The sequence below is a fragment of the Colossoma macropomum genome, unplaced genomic scaffold (genome assembly GCF_904425465.1).
Source record: "Colossoma macropomum unplaced genomic scaffold, Colossoma_macropomum, whole genome shotgun sequence".
Lineage (NCBI taxonomy): Eukaryota > Metazoa > Chordata > Actinopteri > Characiformes > Serrasalmidae > Colossoma > Colossoma macropomum.
Genome location: NW_023494802.1, coordinates 25,763,960 through 25,784,952, shown reverse-complemented (window position 1 = coordinate 25,784,952; position 20,993 = coordinate 25,763,960). Strand labels below are relative to the sequence as shown.

Here is a 20,993-nt window from a genome sequence, read left to right as displayed (position 1 = left end):
GATTCCTCGATTCGGTCGAAAATGAATCATAGTGTCAACTTCAAAATAAGGAATCGATTCTTACTTCGGAATCAATTGAAATCCTAACATTTTCGCTGACTGTTTATAATGTATACATAATGTGCTTTAAATATTGTTTTTTATCCAGTGGTTTCATAATACGGCTGTCCCGCACTTGTCATGAATAGTCCTTGTATTATTACAACGCTTTTTAAGGCTTTTAATTTGAAATCTCAAGACGCAGTGACAACCGGAAAGTGGTTTGTAGATGCATCCAGATCACCTAGCGCTGTTTGCTAGGATTGTGTTGTTGGTTGTTGTTGTTGTTCTTGAAAAGAGAATTAGGTTGTATATCTGCAAAATTTAATTCAAAATTCGCAGTTTTCCGTCATAAACATCATATATTTTTGCAACTCTCACTGACAAGCCGCAATGGCGCAGTACAAAGGAGCAGCCAGCGAGGCTGGAAGAGCCATGCAACTGATGAAAAAACGCGAAAGAGAGCGGGAGCAACTCGAACAGTTGAAACAAAAAATAGCAGAGGTAGTTAAGTTTCACATAAATATTAGACAGATAGCTAGCTGGACAGTTCATGTCGTGTACAAGTCGATTGTTCAAGTCGATTATACCACTATAGCATATATAGCTAGCATAGTCAGTGAAAGCTTACGATATTGTTTTTTTAGTTGGTCATTTATTAAATAATTAATACGATGATAATCCTAAATATAACAAATATATTTAATAGAATAGCTGATCATCACTTTCTGCTTTCCAGGACAACATGGTGAAGTCCAACATTGATAAGAAGTTCTCTGCTCACTATGATGCTGTTGAGCAAGAGCTGAAATCAAGTACTGTAGGTAAGAAAGCTATAGAAAGCAAAATATGTCATTTTAGGTCACTAGTGGACCGGTGGTGCTAGCACATTAAGAATAAAAATGCAAGCTCTCTAATTTGATCATTGATTATAGCATGAAACTTTCTAGTTCAGAATTTTAGGCTGGTTGCAGTATTCGCCTGCCTAATGATATTCTTATCTAAGGGTGCTGGTTCTCTTTTCAGGTCTTGTTACTCTGAATGACATGAAGGCAAAACAGGAAGCCCTTGTGAAAGAGCGAGAGAAACAACTGGCCAAAAAGGAGCAGTCTAAAGAGCTTCAGCTGTGAGACAGCCATTTAATTTCATGCATTTTTTTATAATTGTCTGCATGGATCAGTTTATTTTACTTTGTTTTACTTTGCAAAATAATTAGATTCCCTTTTTAGGTCTTTCTATATGATTGTTTAGATCAAATAGTAGCACTTTTCCTTTTCCATATGTACATTTCTTTTATGTTCTTCTGATAAGTATTAATTGTCATTGAATGGCTTTTTGTGTTATGTACATTTGTGACTAATCATAATTATGATCATTTACTGCTCCAGAAAATTGGAGAAACAGAAGGAAAAGAAAAGGAAAGAGGAGCAAAAGAGAAAAATTGCCAGCTTGTCCTTTAATCCAGATGAAGGGGAAGATGAAGATGAAGAAGAGAATGATGAAGAGGAAGAAGACTGTATATGATCTTCATTTTTTAAAAAACATACCAATTAAATATGAAGGGCATTATTTTTAGTCTTTGTTGGTAAATGTAAAATAGTATTTCTTGTAATTGATTTGACTTTTTGGTACTGTATTTGCTAGACATCCCAATAAAGAAGAAGAAGCTAGGGAAGAACCCAGATGTTGACACCAGCTTTCTACCAGACAGGGAAAGAGAGGTAAAAAGCATTTTTGTTTACTAATTACACTTCTGTGTGGAAGTGAGGTACTGTTTGTTTTTTTCAAGGAAATGTCAAGTATGTTTTCTCAGCTGGAGCGTAGCTTAATATTCAGTAAGGAATAAAGTGTATGGAATTGTTTACAAAACTTGAATTTTTCATTAGAATCCACATCAATCATTGAACCTGATGTACATTTTAAAGTGTCAGTTTTGGTTTGGTTAAAAGGAACTAGGGACAGTTTGCATGTTAAAAGTATAGGCACACATTGGCCCATTTCTGTCAAGCCTCTCAAAGTAAGCCTGTTGGTCTAAGATTAGGTCTCATCAATCCATGTAGTCCTAGTCAGTGCTATGTAAAACGCATAAACTGATCCCAGATTGGCATTCTTACACTGCGAGGTTGAATAACTATGGGCGTTTGTTTATTTAACTTTGTATGTATGTCATCTTAATTTTTTTGTCACTCAAGATTCTTGTTACAACACTGTGATGAGTTTATGGCACATTGGCCTGAGTGAAGCTGGTTGAGTATTCTTTTCCAGTATTGTTTGACAGAAGTAGTGTGTCTGTTTCCTTGTCTTTGTGTTTGTTTACGTGAATCCAGGAGGAGGAAAATCGCCTGAGAGAGGAACTTAGGCAAGAATGGGAGAGAAAACAGGAGAAGATCAAAGGTAAATGCACAGCAACAGAGTCAAGAAAAATGCTTGTAATAGATATAATAAATGAGAGATGCAGAGAACTCAGTGATGCTTGCTACCAGTTTCATTCAGCTGCTGATTTTGCAGTCTGAGACATTGCAGTTCCCATAAAAAGAAAAGAGAGTCTACGAATGCTTGTCAGGACGCTATTAGTGGTACCCTGTTAAAATATGTTGAGGATATGTTTGTGTAGACTACGTACTAAGGATGTAATTATTACTAAGTTCTTATTTTAGTTCATATTTAAATTCAGTACTTTTTTGTAAGCTGAACTAATGAGTGCCCTAAAATATGCCTTGTGGTAATGTTAGTACACCGATCAGGCATAACATTATGACCACCTCCTTGTTTCTATGCTCATTGTCCATTTTATCAGCTCCACTTACTATATAGGTGCACTTTGTAGTTCTACAATTATATAGAAGACTACAGTCCATCTGTTTCTCTGCGTACTTTGTTAGCCCCTTTACCTTGTTCTTCAGTGGTCAGGACCCTCATGGACCCTCACAGAGCAGATACTATTTGGGTGGTGGATCATTCTCAGCACTGCAGTAACACTGATGTGGTGGTGGTGTGTTAGTGTGTGTTGCGCTGGTCTAAGTGGATCAGACACAGCAGTGCTGCTGGAGTTTTTAAACACTGTGTCCACTCAGTGTTCACTCTATTAGACACTCCTACCTTGTCAGTCCACCTTGTAGATGTAGTTCTACAATTACAGTCTGTAATTGTAGCACTACAAAGTGCACCTATAAAGTAAGTGGAGCTGATAAAATGGACAATGAGCGTAGAAACAAGGAGATGGTCATAATGTTATGCCTGATCAGTGTATGTTTCAGTTTATTTGAGCCCTTCACATTATAAAAGCATGTGAACGTGATAAAAGCTGATAAGTTAGATCAAGTATGCTAGAGCAGGGACAAACTGAAACTGGTGAATGGAGTTGAAAAATCATGCTTTATAGCAGTGGTTCTCAAACCAGTTCATGCAAAAATGGAGTGCAATATTTGTTAAGGACACTGTAGATGTAGTACAGAGTACAGGTGTCATATGTTCTTGTTAACCAAAATGTCTGATCATTAGTGTCTGTACACAATATGCAGAGTAAACTAAATTATCGTAACTACTGAAATAAACCTTACAAAAAAACAAAGAAAATGACAGATAGTCCTAATTGAAAAACAAAATGCATTTTGTACAGCTTTTGCATGTCATTATTCAAAAAGAACTATGTTGCTTTGTGCCAAAATATTATGTTTTAGCTCCTTTGCCGATAAAGCAGATATAAATAAACCATTTATAAACTTGAAAATGAAATCCTTTGTTCCACTGACTTCTCATAGTCAGACAGACCTCTATCTATACTTTTTTGTAGACAGTAGGCCTCCAACCCTCTGTTTATGTTTTAGAAAAGTTTTCAGGACTGCCATGTGTGGTTCTGATTGTGTTTTTAAACTTGCTTTGTGCTTTATTCAGGGGAAGAAATTGAAATCACTTTCAGTTACTGGGATGGGTCTGGACACCGGAAAACAGTCAAGGTAAACAAACTCAGCAACAGCACAACAACAAAAATATATTACAAAAATAAAAATGTGGGTAAATCCACTATCTTTCCAGTGAGCCCTGACTTATTTTTACTATTTTTATTATTTTAGTAATTTAGGACAGCGATTTCTATGCCACCCCCATTAAGCTGCCATCCAGTATAATCAGAAATGGGATAAAAATACAGAAAAATATTTTTATCATTTATTAAACTTAAATTTTGCTGCGTATATTTTATTACAAGTGTCTGTCAGCTACTTTAGTTAATAGGTGTCGCCCTTAGCCTACAGTTTACCCGTTTAAAATACAGCCTAGTTTAGCTGCTGTTTTAGAGATGAACGTCGGAGATAGAAATCTAGTCTAATACAGGCTCTTCATAAACTCTGGACAGTGATTCTAACGCGCTGTCGAATGGCCTGATCTGATCCCTCCCCACCTCCCCGCCCTCTCTCTGTCTCTCTCTCTCTCTCTCTCTGTCTCTCTCTCTCTCTCTCTCTCTCTCTCTCTCTCTCTCGCTGTCTCTCTCTCTTCCTCTCTCTCCCCCTTCCCCTCTCTTTCTGTCTCTCTTGCCCCTCTCTCTCTCTCTCTCTCTCTCTTCCTTTCTCTCTCTGTATCTCTCTCTCTCTCTCTCTCTCTTTCTCTCTTCCTCTCCCTCTCTCTCTCTCTCTCTCTCTCTCTCTCTCTCTGTCTCTCTCTGTCTGTAGAGGTTCACACCTATTAACGTAAGCTAGAGTCCAGGGAGCTGATGGTCAGCAGGACTCTCACTAAAATGACATTATTAATTAAGCAATCTACTCATCATTTTTTCTTTGAAATGAACTTAGTTAAACAGTAACAACCTATGCAGCGTCTTTCAGGGATTCTAAAATCCTTTATTGGTAACAGATAAACTAGGATGTTTTGTATAATCATCTAACCATGAAATGCATGCAGTTTAATGTAAACCTTGTTCCTTACACAGTTCACAGAAAGGTGTGTAAATGTGCCCTAGCAGAGCGTACTGTGATCAGTCTCAGCTCTCAGAACTTTAGCTTTAGTGTTTTTCTGTACAGACTATTTCCAATGATGTAGCCGAGTCAGCTCAGACATACGTTCAGGTTGTGACAGCGGAAATACGAAAAGTAACTAAGTAACTCGGTACTTAAGTAGTTTTTTTAATGAACTACTCATTTACTCTTACTTGAGTAATTTTATTTACCAATACTTGAGTAAATTAACTACAGTAACAGTACTTAAGTGGAGATTTTCAGTACTCTTTACACCCCTGGTCACAAGTGATGACATTAATTACCATAGTATTGTCTTGGGTGCTGACAGTTGTGAGAAGATCCGAAGATCACTTTTTGCCTCTTGAGGGGCCAGTGTCTGTATCTTGCTCTTTAGCATTTAATTTTTCAGTTAAGGTCAAGAGTTAATTCAAAGTGATGATAAAAATGACTGTTTAGCTTCAAAACAAAGACAGTAGCCATTCACGTGCAAGGTTGTTGTGGGTTTGCACTTGTTTTGAAGAATCCCAAAGGTCATATCAGTCATTCTGATGTGTCACATGTGCTAAAGTTGTTTTCGTGACCTAGTAAAATGTTAAAGTATTTATTGAAACCATCAAAAAGACACTAGAATTTAACAGCGACTGAGCAGTTACAGGCCTTCTCCTAATAACAGCTCTTAACTTTTAGGCTAGCCCATAAATGTTCACCTAGCCTGTCAGGTTTGAACAACCTGTTCGGTTCACCTAATTTCAAATATTTGTTTATTAATTTAAAAAAAGATCAAAAAGCATCGTTTTGATTTGACAAAATCTACTTTTACCCATCAAAACCAAGCCAAGTGTGGCCACAATAAATAAGAAAATACATCTATATATCCATATATATACCCATACATATGTACACAAACATACACACACATACTTACTAAAAAATAAAAATGAGTAAATAAATAAATAAAACACTAATAAAAATAAAAACAGTAAATAAATAACTATATAAATAAAATAAAAGAAGCTTACGGTAAAGAACCTTATATTAAAGAGTAGTAGTAGTAAAACTGAGCCAAACAAAACATTTTAATTTACTCTGGGATGACAGGAAACACTAATTGCTCAGCATAGACCAGAAAACAGTCCCAAGAGCCTCTTAACATACATCTAAGTTTTTTTCTAACTTACTAAGTAAAAACAAATCTCTGATCCAAGCATTGTGTGTGGGAGGAACAGGTGACTTCCATATAAACAGGATATCCTAGGAGAGTAACAAAAGCAGTAAAGTCTGACGTAAATCTAGGAAGAAACATGTCATCAGGTAAGACCCCAAAGATAGCTGTAATGGGAGCAGGACTAATGTGTATCTGAGCAATATCTGAAATCATACTGAAAATATCTAACCAGTAAACATGTAAAGCTGTACATTGCCAGAACATATGAATCAACAATGCAGGAGCCTTTGGACACCTGTCACAAATTGCATCTACATCCTCATACATTTTGGAAATTCTGAGCTTTGTTATATGTGAATGATTTAGGATTTTACATTGAACTAATCTGTGCCAAGCACAGATAGAAGAAGTGTACACGATGTAGAGTCTTTTCCCATAACCCATCTGGGATTGCCTCTCCTATGTCCTCCTCCCATAGCTTTTAAATTTTGTCTAACGGGTCAGATTTTTTTTTTTTAGTTTTATTATAAAGGAGGGATATTAACCTTTTCATATTGTGAGGTGGTGACAAGAAATCATCTAAGATATTAGACTCTGGTAAATTTCAGAAAGATGGAAAAGTGTCATGTGCAAACCTTTAAATCTGCAGATATCTGAAAAAATGGGATTTGGGAAGTAGAAATTTTTCTGAAAGTTGTTGAAAGGAGGCAAACAAATTATCTATGTACAAATCCTTGAAATTTTTAATGCTATGGTCATGCCACAGAGCAAAAGCCATATCCATTCGGGAGGGGCAGGGGAGGGGATAAGTCTATAGCCCAAAATGCCACCTAAATTGCTTCCAAAGTCCTAGCGTTGATCTCACAATAATATCTTTAATTATTTAATTAGTTAAATTAATTATTAATTGGAGCATGTGTTAATGCAACCAATGAACTAGGATATGTAGAAGATGCCTACATTTCCAACCAAGAAGGAGTTAAGGTGGATCCTTCAAGACCAATCCAGTACTTAGTAGTTCTAAGACAAGCAGCCCAATAATTAAATTTAAAGTTTAAAGTCCTATCCCTTTAGGTCCCTTTAAGTACCTCTCTCCTTAATCTGGCAACTTGCCCATTCCAAACGGAGTCTGAAATTAAGGGGGAAAAAAAGAAGAAACTGGTATAAGAAATTGGTATACATTGAAGAAGATTAATACATTTAGGGAGAGTGTTCATTTTAATTGTATTGATCCATGCAACTACTGATAGTGGTAGAGGTGTCCAACAATCAAGGTCAAGGGGCATAATTCAATTTAAATAGATGTTCAAATTTAACAGCTACGTTTATCCCAAAATAGGTGAAGCTACAGTTAGATATTTTAAAAGGAAAATACTGTAATAAATTATTACAGGCTGCTGCATTTAAAGGGACTATTTCGCTCTTAGTCAAATTTAATTTGTAACCTGAAAGTTGGCCAAAAGAATTAAATAGGGAAAGAGCTGTGTAAACGGAATTTGAAAGCTTGAAAATATAGAGTAGCAGATAATCTGCATAAGGAGACATTATTGCAAAGAGAAGAGGGCTTAAGTGACAACCCTGTGTAGAGCAACGAAGAGAAAAATACAAGGAATATGTATTATTAGTCCTCACTGAAGCTATTGGAGAAGAATAGAGTAATTTCATCCATGAAATAAACATTTTGCCAAACCCAAATTTCTCCATAGTGTAAAATAAATAAGGCCACTCCACCCGATTAAAGGCCTTTTCGGCATCTAAAGAGATAATGGCCTCGGAGACTAGAGAGGATGGAGGACTATATATAACGTTAAACAGTCTCCTAATTTTAAAGAAGGACTGCCGATTTTGAATAAATACAATTTGATCGGGAGAGATAATAGTTGGTAGAAATTGTTCCATTCGTAACGCTAAGAGTTTGGATAACAGATAACACTTCACATCAACATTTAATAAACTTATTGGACGAAATGAAGAGCAATCTAAAGGATCTTTACCTTTTTGAGAATTAATGAGATGGAAGCTTGAGTTAGCGTTGGGGGATGTTTTGAGATATTGAAAGATTCGTTAAACATATCAATTAAGATAGGAATTAATTTACCAGCAAACTTCCTGTGAAAAACTATTGGGTAGCCATCGGGCCCTGGGCATTTACCAGATTGCATAGCAAAGATGGCCTGTTTCAGTTCTTCTGGATTAATTGCCTTCTCCAGTTCATCAACAGAATCAGAATTTATTTTAGGAATATCCACATTAGCAAGAAACCTTTCAAGTGCAATTTCATAAGAAAACATATAACTCTTTAAACTGATCATGTTTTTTTTATTTATTTATTTTTTTTGCTGCTCACTAGTAATTGTTAACAGCGTCCGGATTTGAGAAATATGGTATGTAGAAGAGACTTGCCAAATCTGATTGGACAATAGCTTACCTGCCTTATCCCCACTCTCATAAAGGACACTTTGTTTTTAGTAAGCATTGTTTTATTTGTTTAGTGTAGAGTATATCATATTTAGATTGTAAGTGGAGATGTTCTTTATAAATGTTAGGAGATGGAGATGTAACGTAGATGTTATCAAGCCGAGTCATCTGCTGCTCTCTCTCCTATAGCATACTGTTTTAAAGCTTCTTTTCATAAGTGACATATGAAATTATCTCCCCTTTAAGAAATGCCTTCCAACAGTGTGGATGAAGACAATTAATAATAGTCTATTTGACGAGATATATTCTACAAAATCTTGATTAGGCAACATGCGTACGTCTAGCCGCCACAGAGGGTGAACTTTATCATGACCTGTATGTTCTGACACTTAAGATGACTAAGAACTTTACTACATTTAATTAGGTTTCTGATACCTTGACAATTCCAGCTAGTAAATGTAATTGCACCTCCCATTGATCGAGTCTGTTCAGATTGATTCATAACTTTTTAACAACATATGTAGATGGAAATATTATAATGAAAGGTTCCACATATATAAAAGGAAAATAAAAATAGGGGAAAAAAAGAAAAAGGAAATCACACAACTAATACCAAACAGAGGTGAAACTTTGCACACCAGCCAACATATCCCCCACACCCTATAATATTGCAGTGACATCCTCCAAACAGGGATGTCTGCGAACCTCCCACTAACAGAAGTCTTACTTAGCACAACTAACATGTAGTCTAACTCAAAGTTCTGGTTCGAGAGATATGTGACAGGAACAAAAATATTCAAATATGTGCAGTATGCATACATTTTCTTGAATATGACCAACAGTATGCAGAAAAAAAGAACAGGATCAATACTAGGGGTGGGAATAGGCACTTCAGGATTCGATTGAGAGGGCTGCGATGTGATTATTAAACAATGCATCTTGATACATCTTTTTTTCTATACAGGATTTCTATTTTCTCACTGTGTGAGGACTTGGAACTTTTAACGCAAAGTATCTGTAATGATCCATAATGAATTTACTTCCAATATGTTTTATTAATAAATCAAATGGAAGCGATGTGGTAAGTGAACTGGAAGGCTCTCATTCATCGCTCTTGTATGGAGCACATAAGCTATTCTACCCGTTTTCTTCAGTGATTTCATAACTTTGGTTTTGGTCTCGTTGTGTGGCTCTTGTCCAGGTCCTTTTTCCCCTTTAACTTTGTAGAAGCCAAAATGCTTCCATGCGCTAGCTCAGGGGTTGGCAACATACGTTTTTTTTTACTGACCTGATAAAAAATAAAATAATTCTAATTTGCAGCCAAATAAAGCTCTGCTGATCATTCTTACACTGTTTTACAACAGATCGTCTTAAACGCTGCTAATTCACTGCCCTATAACCCTTAAAGATGACGTGCAGACTGCAGGTCACATAGCAACGTAGACAGTCTCACCTAGCTAGTCGCTAATGAAAAGGCAAAGAAAAAGATTTAAGACGAACATTTGGACATGAATGGACTTATTTGCATTTATAAGCACTGCAGTTGGTTTCCGGGTACGTTAAATCTGCAACGAGAGACTGCCAAACACTAAAAAGTCACAGAGCTGAAGTCAGCTTCTCGTTCTAATTGTCCTGTTCCACCTTAAATAGTGCCGCATTTACATTTTGGCGCCTCAGTCAGAATTTAAGCTGGAATGGGAAAATTCAAACAAGAAGCTGGAGAATGAGAAGTGACTTCAGCCTCATAAAACAGTCAAACGTTTTACAAGAAACTGTTCTACTTTTGAAGAAAAGTTTTCTGGCGGAGGTGTGAGGAAAGCAGCTATAGCTAAAGCTTAAAGCAGAGCAAAGTAAATCTGTGTTTTCGTTTAAATTTTTCAGCCTGTAGTAGGACATTAGCATATGCTGAGATATATTGGACATTAAATGTTGTGGCTCCCAAGGTGGTTTGATTTTTGTTGAAAATACTAAATGGCTTTTCTTAACATTTGGGTTGTCGACTCCTGACCTAACCTAGCTTTTAATGCAGAGGGTGCCGGTCGGATTTCTCGCTCATCCAGTTGTGTTTTTGTTATGTGCACGTCACAGAGTGTCCAGGCGCTGCACTTCTGCACTTCCAAGTTCCGTCTTTTGCGTTCCGTCAACATTACATTATAAATTAAATATTTATAAAATCAATTTTTGACATTTGTGAATCGATTCCGAATCGTCCACGTCCGCATCGCGATGCATCTAAGAATCAATTTTTCCCCCCACCCCTAATCAATACTAAGCAGAAGGTCTTATATTAGGCAAGTCAAATAACAGGTATCCTAATCCATGGTTTTCTTCTATTCTCAACGGCAGTTGCCATGACGTCACAACAGTTCCTCTAGAATGGGCTAAACTTCCGTGTAACACTTTTCACCAGGAGTAATTACAATGCAATCGAACTGTCTCAAAAGCACAGAAACATTATATGCTGTCAGAGGGTGTCACAACAGCTATCGAAAGCTTAAAACGAGGCAAGCACAGATCAGAATGTCAGTGTCCGAGGAAGACGAGGCCAAAATAGCATGGCTAGCGGCAATAAACTTAAAAAAAATTCCCCCTGAAATATTCGTGTTTGCTCCTTCCATTTTGTAATAAAACATAATAAATGCATGAGAGATACATTCTGATGAACAAAGCGAATGAAGAATGCACACCTGATGGTATTTTAGTCGGCCTACAAAATACTTTGCTACTGCAGTGCTAAACTAATAAACCATTATGGCTACTGTGGCAACATAACCAATTATAATGTTTCTCAGAGTAAATGCATTTTAGCTGGCTATGTATTCTAGTTTCATTTAAAATCCCTAACCTACCTTCCACAAAACATCAGCAACGTGGCTACAAGATCTGCCCAGAAGAGGGATGCAAGACCATCCTGCTGTCTCTACTACACCATTGTTTTGAACCATAACCTATGCTGAGGTTTCTCGACGGACTGGCCTGGCTGTACCTCAGCTTTGAAAAAATGTGAACTGTTCGCAATTGAAACACAAAACCCTTCCAATTTTATTGCTTTGTAGATAATTGTAAGCTTTTGTGCTTTTATAATTTCTCAGCTCCTCACTGTCTACACCTTCAGAAAAAAACAAGGTAGTTGATAATGTCAACATACGTGACATCTAGCTAGAGTTTCATATCGTCAACCCAGACTTGGGGTAGGTTCAGTAGATGAGGAACAGACTGGGTGACACTGTTTACAGTTCTTGTAAACATTCTTGTCTATGATGCCACTGCGACACAACTTCCATCTTCTTGTATCCAAAAAGCGAAACCTGGCTAGCTACGCAGTTTAATAACTAGCTAATGATAAATCTCTTTAGCCTTGAAGCTAATCCGTACGCTATCGGTTGTCAACAACAAATGCATACCGGAAGTCATGCCCATTCTCGTTCCAAAGACGCGCAATGCGTAATGTCTAGGAAAACCGTGGATAGCATGGAACAAAAAAAAAGAGCCCCTGGTTTTGAGCAGTATTACAATCAAAGAAAGGAGAAACTGGTTCTGTGATCTACAAATTCGATGCCGTGCTTCATCACAGCCACTGAAGTCACAGCTGCAGGTGAAGTGGCTCTCTTCACGTTGGTTTGATCAAAGTTCATGGCCTCCGCTGGGTTATCGAATTTGTGTGTAACACCACTGGGCAAAGTTACCCTCAGCGTTGTGGGAAACATCAGGACATGAATGTAACTTGCGCTTGACCTCAACAAAAGCTGTGTGTAACTTGCCAACTATTGTAGTGAAATCAGGGAAAATTAAGAATTTCTTACCTCTGTATAACAGAGGGGTTCCCCTGGAGAGCTCACCAGCCCGGCGTAGAATTTTGTTGCACACTTGAAAGTAATGTACTCTGACAACTATCAGCCTGGGTGCTTGCCCTTCTCCGGGTTTAGGTCGCAGAGTGGTGGTTCATCTAGTCTGAGCACCTCCTTCAGAAGTTGAGCCACAAAGTCCATAGGTTTAGGTCCTTCGATGCTCTCTGGTAAACTGATCAAACGAATGTTATTACTCCTCAACCATTCCTGCAAATCTTCACATTTCTCTGAGAGTGAATTCACCTGGGCGTCAAGGGTTTGCACAGCAGACTCTAGTTCTGTTATCTTCTCACTATGGCCCCAGCATGCTTGCTCAATGTCCTGTATAGTGCTACTGTGAGCACTACTGCTTGTTGCAAGGGTTCAGTCGCAGCTTTCGACTCCTACGTAACCGAGGCTATCTCCGACCTCAAATGTCAGTTTTCATTGTCTCAGGCATATCCTGCAGTAGATCAGAACTGAGCTCATGACTTTGATAGTCCTCCCCTTGAGCTTTTGGCGGTGTCGTGGATTCTACATGGCTAACAGAAGGCTTGTTGCGACCTGTACGTTTTGGGTCTTCTTTGGAGTGTGCCATTGCCATTGTAGTTAGCCAACCACCAGAAATACCTTCAATTTAATTCGTACAGCCATGAAAACTTTCAAAGCTGTGTTGCAGTTATTTTTAGTTAAAATTTGCCCCATTAGGCTCTAAATTGAATCTTAAATATTGTGTTTTAAAAATGACTAAAGCGCAAAGTAGTCATAGCAGATCTGTAATTGTATACAGTTCCCTCTACAAGTATTGGCACCCCTGGTAAAGATGAGTTAAAAGGGTCATAAGAAATTCACCTTTTGGTGAATTAGCTTAATCTTGCCCTGAAAATGTAAGAAAGATCCAACTTTTTAAATTAAGTACATTTATTTTGAGAAAAAAAATCCCTCATCAAGAAATTGTTTTTGACCAAACCACATGTGCCATTATTATAGGCACCCCTAATAATTCTTAGAGAAAAAAAAACATCTGAAGAAATTTTTTGATGGTGTGGGGCTATTTTCCTTCAGAGGCCCCTGGAGCCTTGTTAGTGTACATGGCATCATGGATTCCATGAAATACCAGGAGAGCTGTCAAAATCTGTCTGCCTCTGCCAAGATACCAAAAAACGGGTCGTCATTGGATCTTCCAGCACGACAGTGACCCAAAACATATGTTCTGATTAACACAAAAAAGGTTTAGTGAACACAAAATCAATCTTCTTCCATGGTCATCTTAATCCCCTGATCTAAATTCCATAGAAAACTCCTGGGGTGAGCTAAAGAGATGAGTGCACAAGAGAGGACCTAGGGCCCTGGACGATCTGGAGAGATTTTGTAAAGTGGAATGGTCTCAAATTCCCTGTTCTGCATTCTCCAACCATATAAGATGTTATAGGAGAAGACTAATTGTTGTTTTATTGGCAAAGAGAGGTTGTACAAAGTATTAAATGCACAGGTGCCAGTAGTTGTGGCACATAAAGTTCTGTTAAGAATGATTATTTCTTGATGAGGGATTTTTTTTTTCTTAGAATAAGTTTACTTCAATTAAACGTTGGATTTATCAGGGTTTTTTTTCGGTATGAGATTAAGCTAATTCGCCAAAAAGTGTATTTCTTATAACCCCTTTTTACTCATCTTTATCAGGGGTGCATGTAACTATGTAAAAGTATCTATGGCCAGAATCTATGTATTATGAGTTAGAGCAGTCTCAGAGACAAAGAAGTTGCATATTCATTAGAAATTAAGCACAGAAAATCTTTTCCCCACCTTAGCTCCACCGACCAGAGTTCTGCCCACATAAGTAAAGAGACTCCGCAGACACAGGAGAGAGAGACCAAAATGTAACGCCTGAAGAAACGACTGGCCTTGTCCCGCTACATACGTTGAAACATTATGGCTTTATAACTTGAAATTTAAAATTTATAAAGTTCCTTTTAACAGCACAAAAAATGTAGACTATTTTGTGTGATTTGTCTGCTGATGGGATGGCGAGTAGTATTTAATTTCTCAAAAGCTTTAGCAGCACAAACGGTTATTATAACGGTTTTTATTCTATTTCTAATCATGGGCTGCCAGCTTCACTCAGGTAACGAATGATGGTAATGAGGTAATGGAATTATCAGTAATAATAATGATAATAATAATAATAATAACAATAATAATTCACATTATTTGTGTAGCACCTTTCGTACTAGAAATGCAGCTCGAAGTACTTTACAATAAAAAACAAATACATGCACAGAGTGCTTCACATGAGAATAACGTAGAACAGGGATAAAAAATATAAAATTGAAATATAAATAAAATAATTAAACACAATAATATTAATAAAATGTTAATATTTTTTAAATTATAAAAATATAAAATAAAGATAAATAGAATATATAAAATATAGAATACATAGAATGCATAAAATACAGAGTGCATTAAAATACATAGAATGAATAAAATTAAATTAAATGCAGCATTTCAAAAGAGGTGCAGCGAAAAGTGAAAAAAAAAAAAAAATTTCAGGCCTGTATTAGAAAAGTCTAATTAAAGACCAATATTCATGTTATTACCTTTTTTTATTTTTAGCAAGCTTTCCTCCCTGATATCTATAGGTAATGTGTTCCATAGCTAAGTAAAAAGTGCACTGCAGGAAGTGAGTCGAATTGAAATAAAGGCGTGAAGCCTTTTTTTTTAGCATCTTCCTTTGATGTATGTTTTGAACCTGTTTAACACACAGTCAGAAACACCAACCAGTTTTCAAGACAGTTAATTGGGATATCATGGTCTGACGAATCAAAAGCTGTGCTTAGGTGTAAGAGAACAAGAATTAAGACCTTGTTTTCATTAGCGTTTAGTCTGAGGTCGAAAAATCTTGCTTAATGAATGGAGGGTTGGATATTGGCCTCTAGCTGGTCAGTACATTACCATCTAGGTGTCGGTTTCTTTTGTAAGAGTTTTGCAACAGCTGTTTTGAAAGCATCTGGGGAGATGCCTATTTGAAGAGATGTATTTATAATCTTCAGGACATGACTTGAAACGCTGTCAGACACCCGCTTAAAAATGCTGTAAGTACAGGGTCAGTACATGAGGTGGAGGAATTACACTCAGTAACTATCTTACAAAGCTTGGTTAATGTAATACAGGTGAATTTTTTTTTTTCTATGATTTCAATTTTTTTTTTGTTACCGATTTTGCTGAGGTCGTCTGTGTTTACAAACTGGCTCTAATGGGAGTTATTTTGTTATTGAAGAACAATGCGAGTTCTTCACAATTTGATGCAGAGAACTGCAGGTGGGTGGGGGGCAGTGTTAAGTAGCTGGTCGATAGTGGAGAACAATATGTTCCAGCATTCTCTGTAATAATCTTTGAAAAGTATTCCTTTCCTGCCAGCCATTTCTCTTTGTTATCGGCAGTTATGGCTTCTTTGTGTAAATTACAGTGAAGTGTGAGCCTAGTTTTCTCCATTTTCTTTCAGCTGCACGACCCAATAATCTCATTAACACTGTTATTGTTTAACCATGGGGAGATTCTATCAGTCGATCTATGTTGTCATATATGTTGATACCGTTTTGATGGAAAATAATTTTGTTAACATTCCTGTTTAATAACATCCCTGTTTGTTTTGTTTTTGTGTGTTCTCTACAGATGAAGAAAGGCAATACTATTCAGCAGTTTCTCCAGAGAGCCCTGGAAGTTTTGAGGAAAGACTTCAGTGAACTGAGGTAGTGTAAACAATGTTTTTAAATTCTGTATGCCAAGTAGAAAAAACAAGTAAACATAAACTGCAGTTTAACAATCTTCAGATTATTATTATATACAGTATATATACATATACAGATATATATTTTTCCATGTAATGTGCTGTTTTTATTCCATGGTTATGTGTGCAATGCAAAATCTATTGTGACTGATTCATTTTGCACTGTAAAGGCAATATTTGTTGTCATTTATTTGTAAACATATGTTTTAAATTTGAATTGCAGACTAGGTTACCCATTGTGACAGCTGCATTACATTACGTTGGAATTTAACATCCAAATAGCATATTTGGATAAATCGAGATGAGACCTTCCTTGAGGTTTTTTTCCGTCATGATGGATGTTCACATCAATCAACATGAAAGATCTGAATGTGTAATATATGGATATGTAGTCACTAGCTTTGTAATGCACTACCCTAAATCACTCTAAATCTTGCCAAATTCATGTGCATTGTTTTATTGCAACACAACACAATTCAGAACAAGGTTTTTGAACACTGAAAGCTACGCTTGGCTTGTGACCGGATCTTAAAGACGCACTGCGTTGAATTGTCTTCTCTCAGTGGAAGGATGTACAGAAACACTTGTGGAATTTATTTCTTTTTCCCCCAGACCTGAAGCAGGGGGCTCCCGAGTGGCGCAACCGTCTAAGCGTTGGCCCTATCATCAGGAGATCGCGAGTTCGATCTCTGGTGATGCTGCAGCCATCCGTGGCCAGGGGTTTTAGAGAGCACAATTGGCCTCGCTCTCTGGGTGGGTAGGATGGCCCCCCTCCTCCTGCCATCACTCAACGCGATGCTAGTCAGTGCAGGCATCTGTTAGCTGACGTAACAGATCTGGCGGTTGGTGCTTACCTCTGAGCACGTTCGTCTGTCCTATGACGTTGCGTGAGCGGCAGTTCCAGAAGTTGCGGTGGTTGGCTTCACAGGTCTCGGAGGAAACCTAGCTAGCCTTCGCCCCCCCTAGCGTTGATAGTATCGGGTGATTGGGGGAGTCCTAATTAGCGGGGGTGGAATTGGAGACGACTAAATTGGGGAGAAAATTGGGTCTAAAAGATCTGAAGCGGGAGTGGTTTTGTCTCTCAAAAAAGGCAAATTTTTCTGTATCTTGCTTATAATTGAAAGTTTATTTCTAACTCCAGTTTGAAAACCCCAGTTTTTTTCCCCACTTATTTTCCTTTGATGTTCCCCCCTGCTTATGAAAATAGATTATCTTATATCTGGTTTCCTTCAAAGTATATTATTTAGCCATTTTAGATACACTTGAAAAAGAAATTGGCAAAGCTGCTAAGATGTGTTTGGATAGTTTCTTTTGTGAATGTTAGTGTCTCTTTGAAGAGGAATATAATGTCAGTGACACCTTTGAGAACAGCTTTTTTTGTGAGGCCACTAATCCGTTTGTTTTAAGATTGGAAGGATGGGAGAATTAAAGTGGTTGTAGGGTGCACAAAAGTAAAGAGTAGATAAATGAATATATGTATATAATCAGTGACTTGTACTTAATGGCCGTTTTGACTGGAAATTGAACAAAGAAATGAGTGGTTTCTGTCCTTTGTGCAGTACTGTAGAGGGAACATTTTGCGTACAAAGCTCAATATTATATTGCTTGCGTTATTTGAGAAGGATGGGACATGAATCTTTTTGCAAGTGTCCATGTTTGGAAACAGGAGCTTTCTATCTTCATTTTGACCGTCCAATGCTATCTTAAGAGTTGATTTGATTGCCGAGATGATTCACTTTTCACTATACACAAGATGTTTTATAGTCCAAAATTTGTACGGTTCTGCCCTTTCGTACTACACAGTCTGTTAGTGAATCAGCTAGCACGATGGTCAAAATGCAATTGCCACTGTGATAATCAACACGGAAAAAATGAAAAAAGGAACGCTTATAACTGTCCAGTCTAGTCTATCTAACTTATGCACCATAAAATATTTGTAATATAGGCTAATAAGGGATTTTGCACAGACCTTTTTGATTAACTAGAGATAACTAATCAAACAAGATTACTGTGTTTGTCAGTGCATAAATGTCTTACATTCAGCTAGAATTTATGGATAGTTTATTGCAGAACTCTCCAACCCTGGTCCCTTCTACAACTGCAGAGTTTAGTTTCAACCGCTATCCAGTACATTACCCTGCCTCTTATTTATCTGCAATACATCTGATCCAGCCATTCAGGGACTTGGAAAGATTATGTTCTAAAAATGAGATGTCACTCAAGTCCATATGTGTGTGAGGGCAGAGGAACAAATACTTTTGGCAATATAGTGTATGTCAGTTTCCACATTATGGGAAGAAGTACACAAATGCCATTGTTGTTTGTATGTAGTTATTGTTTTTATGTCTTCTATGAGCAAGTATGTTTGTGTGATTTTGCTGAAAGTACCTGGAAATCTAAGAAAATTCTTTTGAAATCAGCTGTAAAGGAAATATACAAGAACCAGGTACATAAACTAGACCGATAAATAACTGTAAAGCAAAGAAACATCACCTCCATTGTAGTAATAAATATTCTGTTTCAGTCTGTTGAATGAGACTTACACTGTTGCCTCCGTGATGCTTTCACAGGTCTGCTGGAGTGGAGCAGCTTATGTACATTAAGGAAGATTTGATCATCCCACATGTAAGTGGAGCCAGACAACAGAGTACAATTATCTGGACCTAAAGTGTGTGTATTTTATGTTCGCTGGCTTTCTATTATTGTATCATTTTCACAGATATTGTGGGCTGTTTTATCCAAAAACACAGAGACCCAAAAAATCTTATAAAGAATAGTACACAAGACATTTTTGCTATACTTTTCAGTATGAATGATTTAACATTCACAGATTAGTTTATTCTGGAACATTACATATGCTGTGCAAACTAATCTACCATCTAGAAAAGAAGGTTTACTGAAAGATCTTGTGCTGTATCAGCCTTTACTACTCTAACTATAAAACCTGTTTTTCTTCCAGCACCACAGCTTCTATGACTTCATTGTGACAAAAGCTAGAGGCAAGAGTGGTAAGCATCTAATTATTATCATTATTATTATTATAATTTTTTTTTTCTGATAGGGTTGTTCTGCCCAGAAATATTGCAGTTTTTTTGTGCATATTAGTTTAGAGTTGCCAATTCTTTGCTCATACTTGCATGTGCAGTAAACATAGCCCTCAGTTTCACTCATATGTCAAATAGAAACTCCAGAGTCTGAACTATAGCTCATTTAATTATATTGTATTATCTTGACATAATTCGAGTAGCTAACATCCAAGATGAACGTGTGTTTCCTATCCCAGGACCGCTCTTCAGTTTTGATGTTCATGACGATATTCGTTTGGTGAACGATGCGACCGTTGAGAAGGATGAGGTAAAGGCGTACTAATGTTCATTATCATAAAATGTTCGTTATTTGGGTAGAGAAGTTTACCCAAAACTTTCAGTTCAGAGTTTTAATTTCTGTTTTTGGTGTGGGTTGCTGTCTCCAGTCACATGCAGGTAAAGTGGTTTTGAGGAGCTGGTATGAAAAAAACAAACACATCTTTCCTGCGAGTCGCTGGGAGCCTTATGATCCTGAAAAGAAATGGGACAAATACACTGTGAGTACCTTTAAGCTTGAAATGCTTCTTTAGTATTCAGGCTGATTGCAAAATTTTAAACTACATTTAGGTTTAATATGCATTGTTCTTTGCTCTTTTTAAATGGTGAATACATTGGACAAGATGCGTCTGAAACATGCTTATGCAAAATTGCTGTTTCTACAAATTTAAAGACTAATATAAACAAATAAATACAGTTATGTACACAAGTTTAAATACAGTCAAATTACATGTTTTGCTGGTTTTCTAAATGAAAATAATTTAACACATCCTCTACAGGGAAAAAACTTAAATATGTAATTTTTCTGCATAGTTTGGTGCACAGTTTCTATTTTTTAAACATATTGAAAAAAGAAAAGAGACAATATAAAATGTACACTTGCACAGGAGGCCACATCTTAATATTATGTTAATATTTAATATTTAATGTTAAATTCAGCGAATAAACAGTGTATTGTGTATTAAAATGTGCAGAAATGTGTTATTTGAGGAGGTTTGTACTTATTTTTCACTTCACACAAAATATAATTTGAACTGGGGCACCCAGACTTTTGCATACAACTCTATATTAAATAGTGAGTATTAGGATGGAGTCAGTGCTGAAGTATTCGTAATGAGATGCTTTGTGTTTTTCAAAATTGTTTCAAGTAATAACTGGTTGTACCAGCACTGTTGATTTAGTTTGGACTATGCTCACTAAATTAAACTGTTTGTTTTTTCCTCCTTTTTAGATCCGGTGAGTTGGCTGTCTGTGTCCATGAAGAGTACGGATTTTATACATATATTGCTAAAGTTTGTGTATAGTGGCATTTTATTTTTGACCGGAAGCAGTCAAAAACATGATTTCTCCTTTTTTTAGCCTTTGTAAATTGATAATAAGGGTGTTCTGAAATATTACTGCATTCACTGGGAATCTGTGAAATTAATTTTGCATTACACTGTTGAGTCTCACCGGTCACATGTCTGATAAAGTTAAATGTTAGAACAAATGTTGCCATCTGATTATGGGAATAACCTCTCTGTAAGATGTACAATTTTGGATGTAAATATAGCTAAGAATGCTTGTAGAATGTGTTCATTACTATCTCACTTCTTGCATCTTTGTCATAAATAAATCATTTTTTGTGTACATTTTTGCCATTTGTATCTTTTGACAGTGATGAAGTTCTGCATCACTCCTGCCTTAGTTTGATTGCTCATGGTTCTATTTGAGCTTTATTTA

General features: G+C 36.8%; 1 protein-coding gene across 1 annotated transcript; it reads left to right on the top strand.

The window, feature by feature from the left end:
* The first annotated feature begins 236 nt into the window (after positions 1-236).
* Positions 237-20,900, top strand: fam50a (family with sequence similarity 50 member A). Its single transcript, XM_036591886.1, has 13 exons — positions 237-543; positions 779-863; positions 1,066-1,165; positions 1,428-1,555; positions 1,684-1,760; positions 2,367-2,433; positions 3,934-3,995; positions 16,074-16,150; positions 18,759-18,813; positions 19,148-19,196; positions 19,472-19,542; positions 19,661-19,771; positions 20,503-20,900. Exons 1-13 carry the CDS (start codon positions 433-435, stop codon positions 20,509-20,511), a joined length of 1,002 nt encoding a protein of 333 aa, XP_036447779.1. The 5' UTR covers positions 237-432; the 3' UTR covers positions 20,512-20,900.
* Positions 20,901-20,993: the final 93 nt, after the last annotated feature.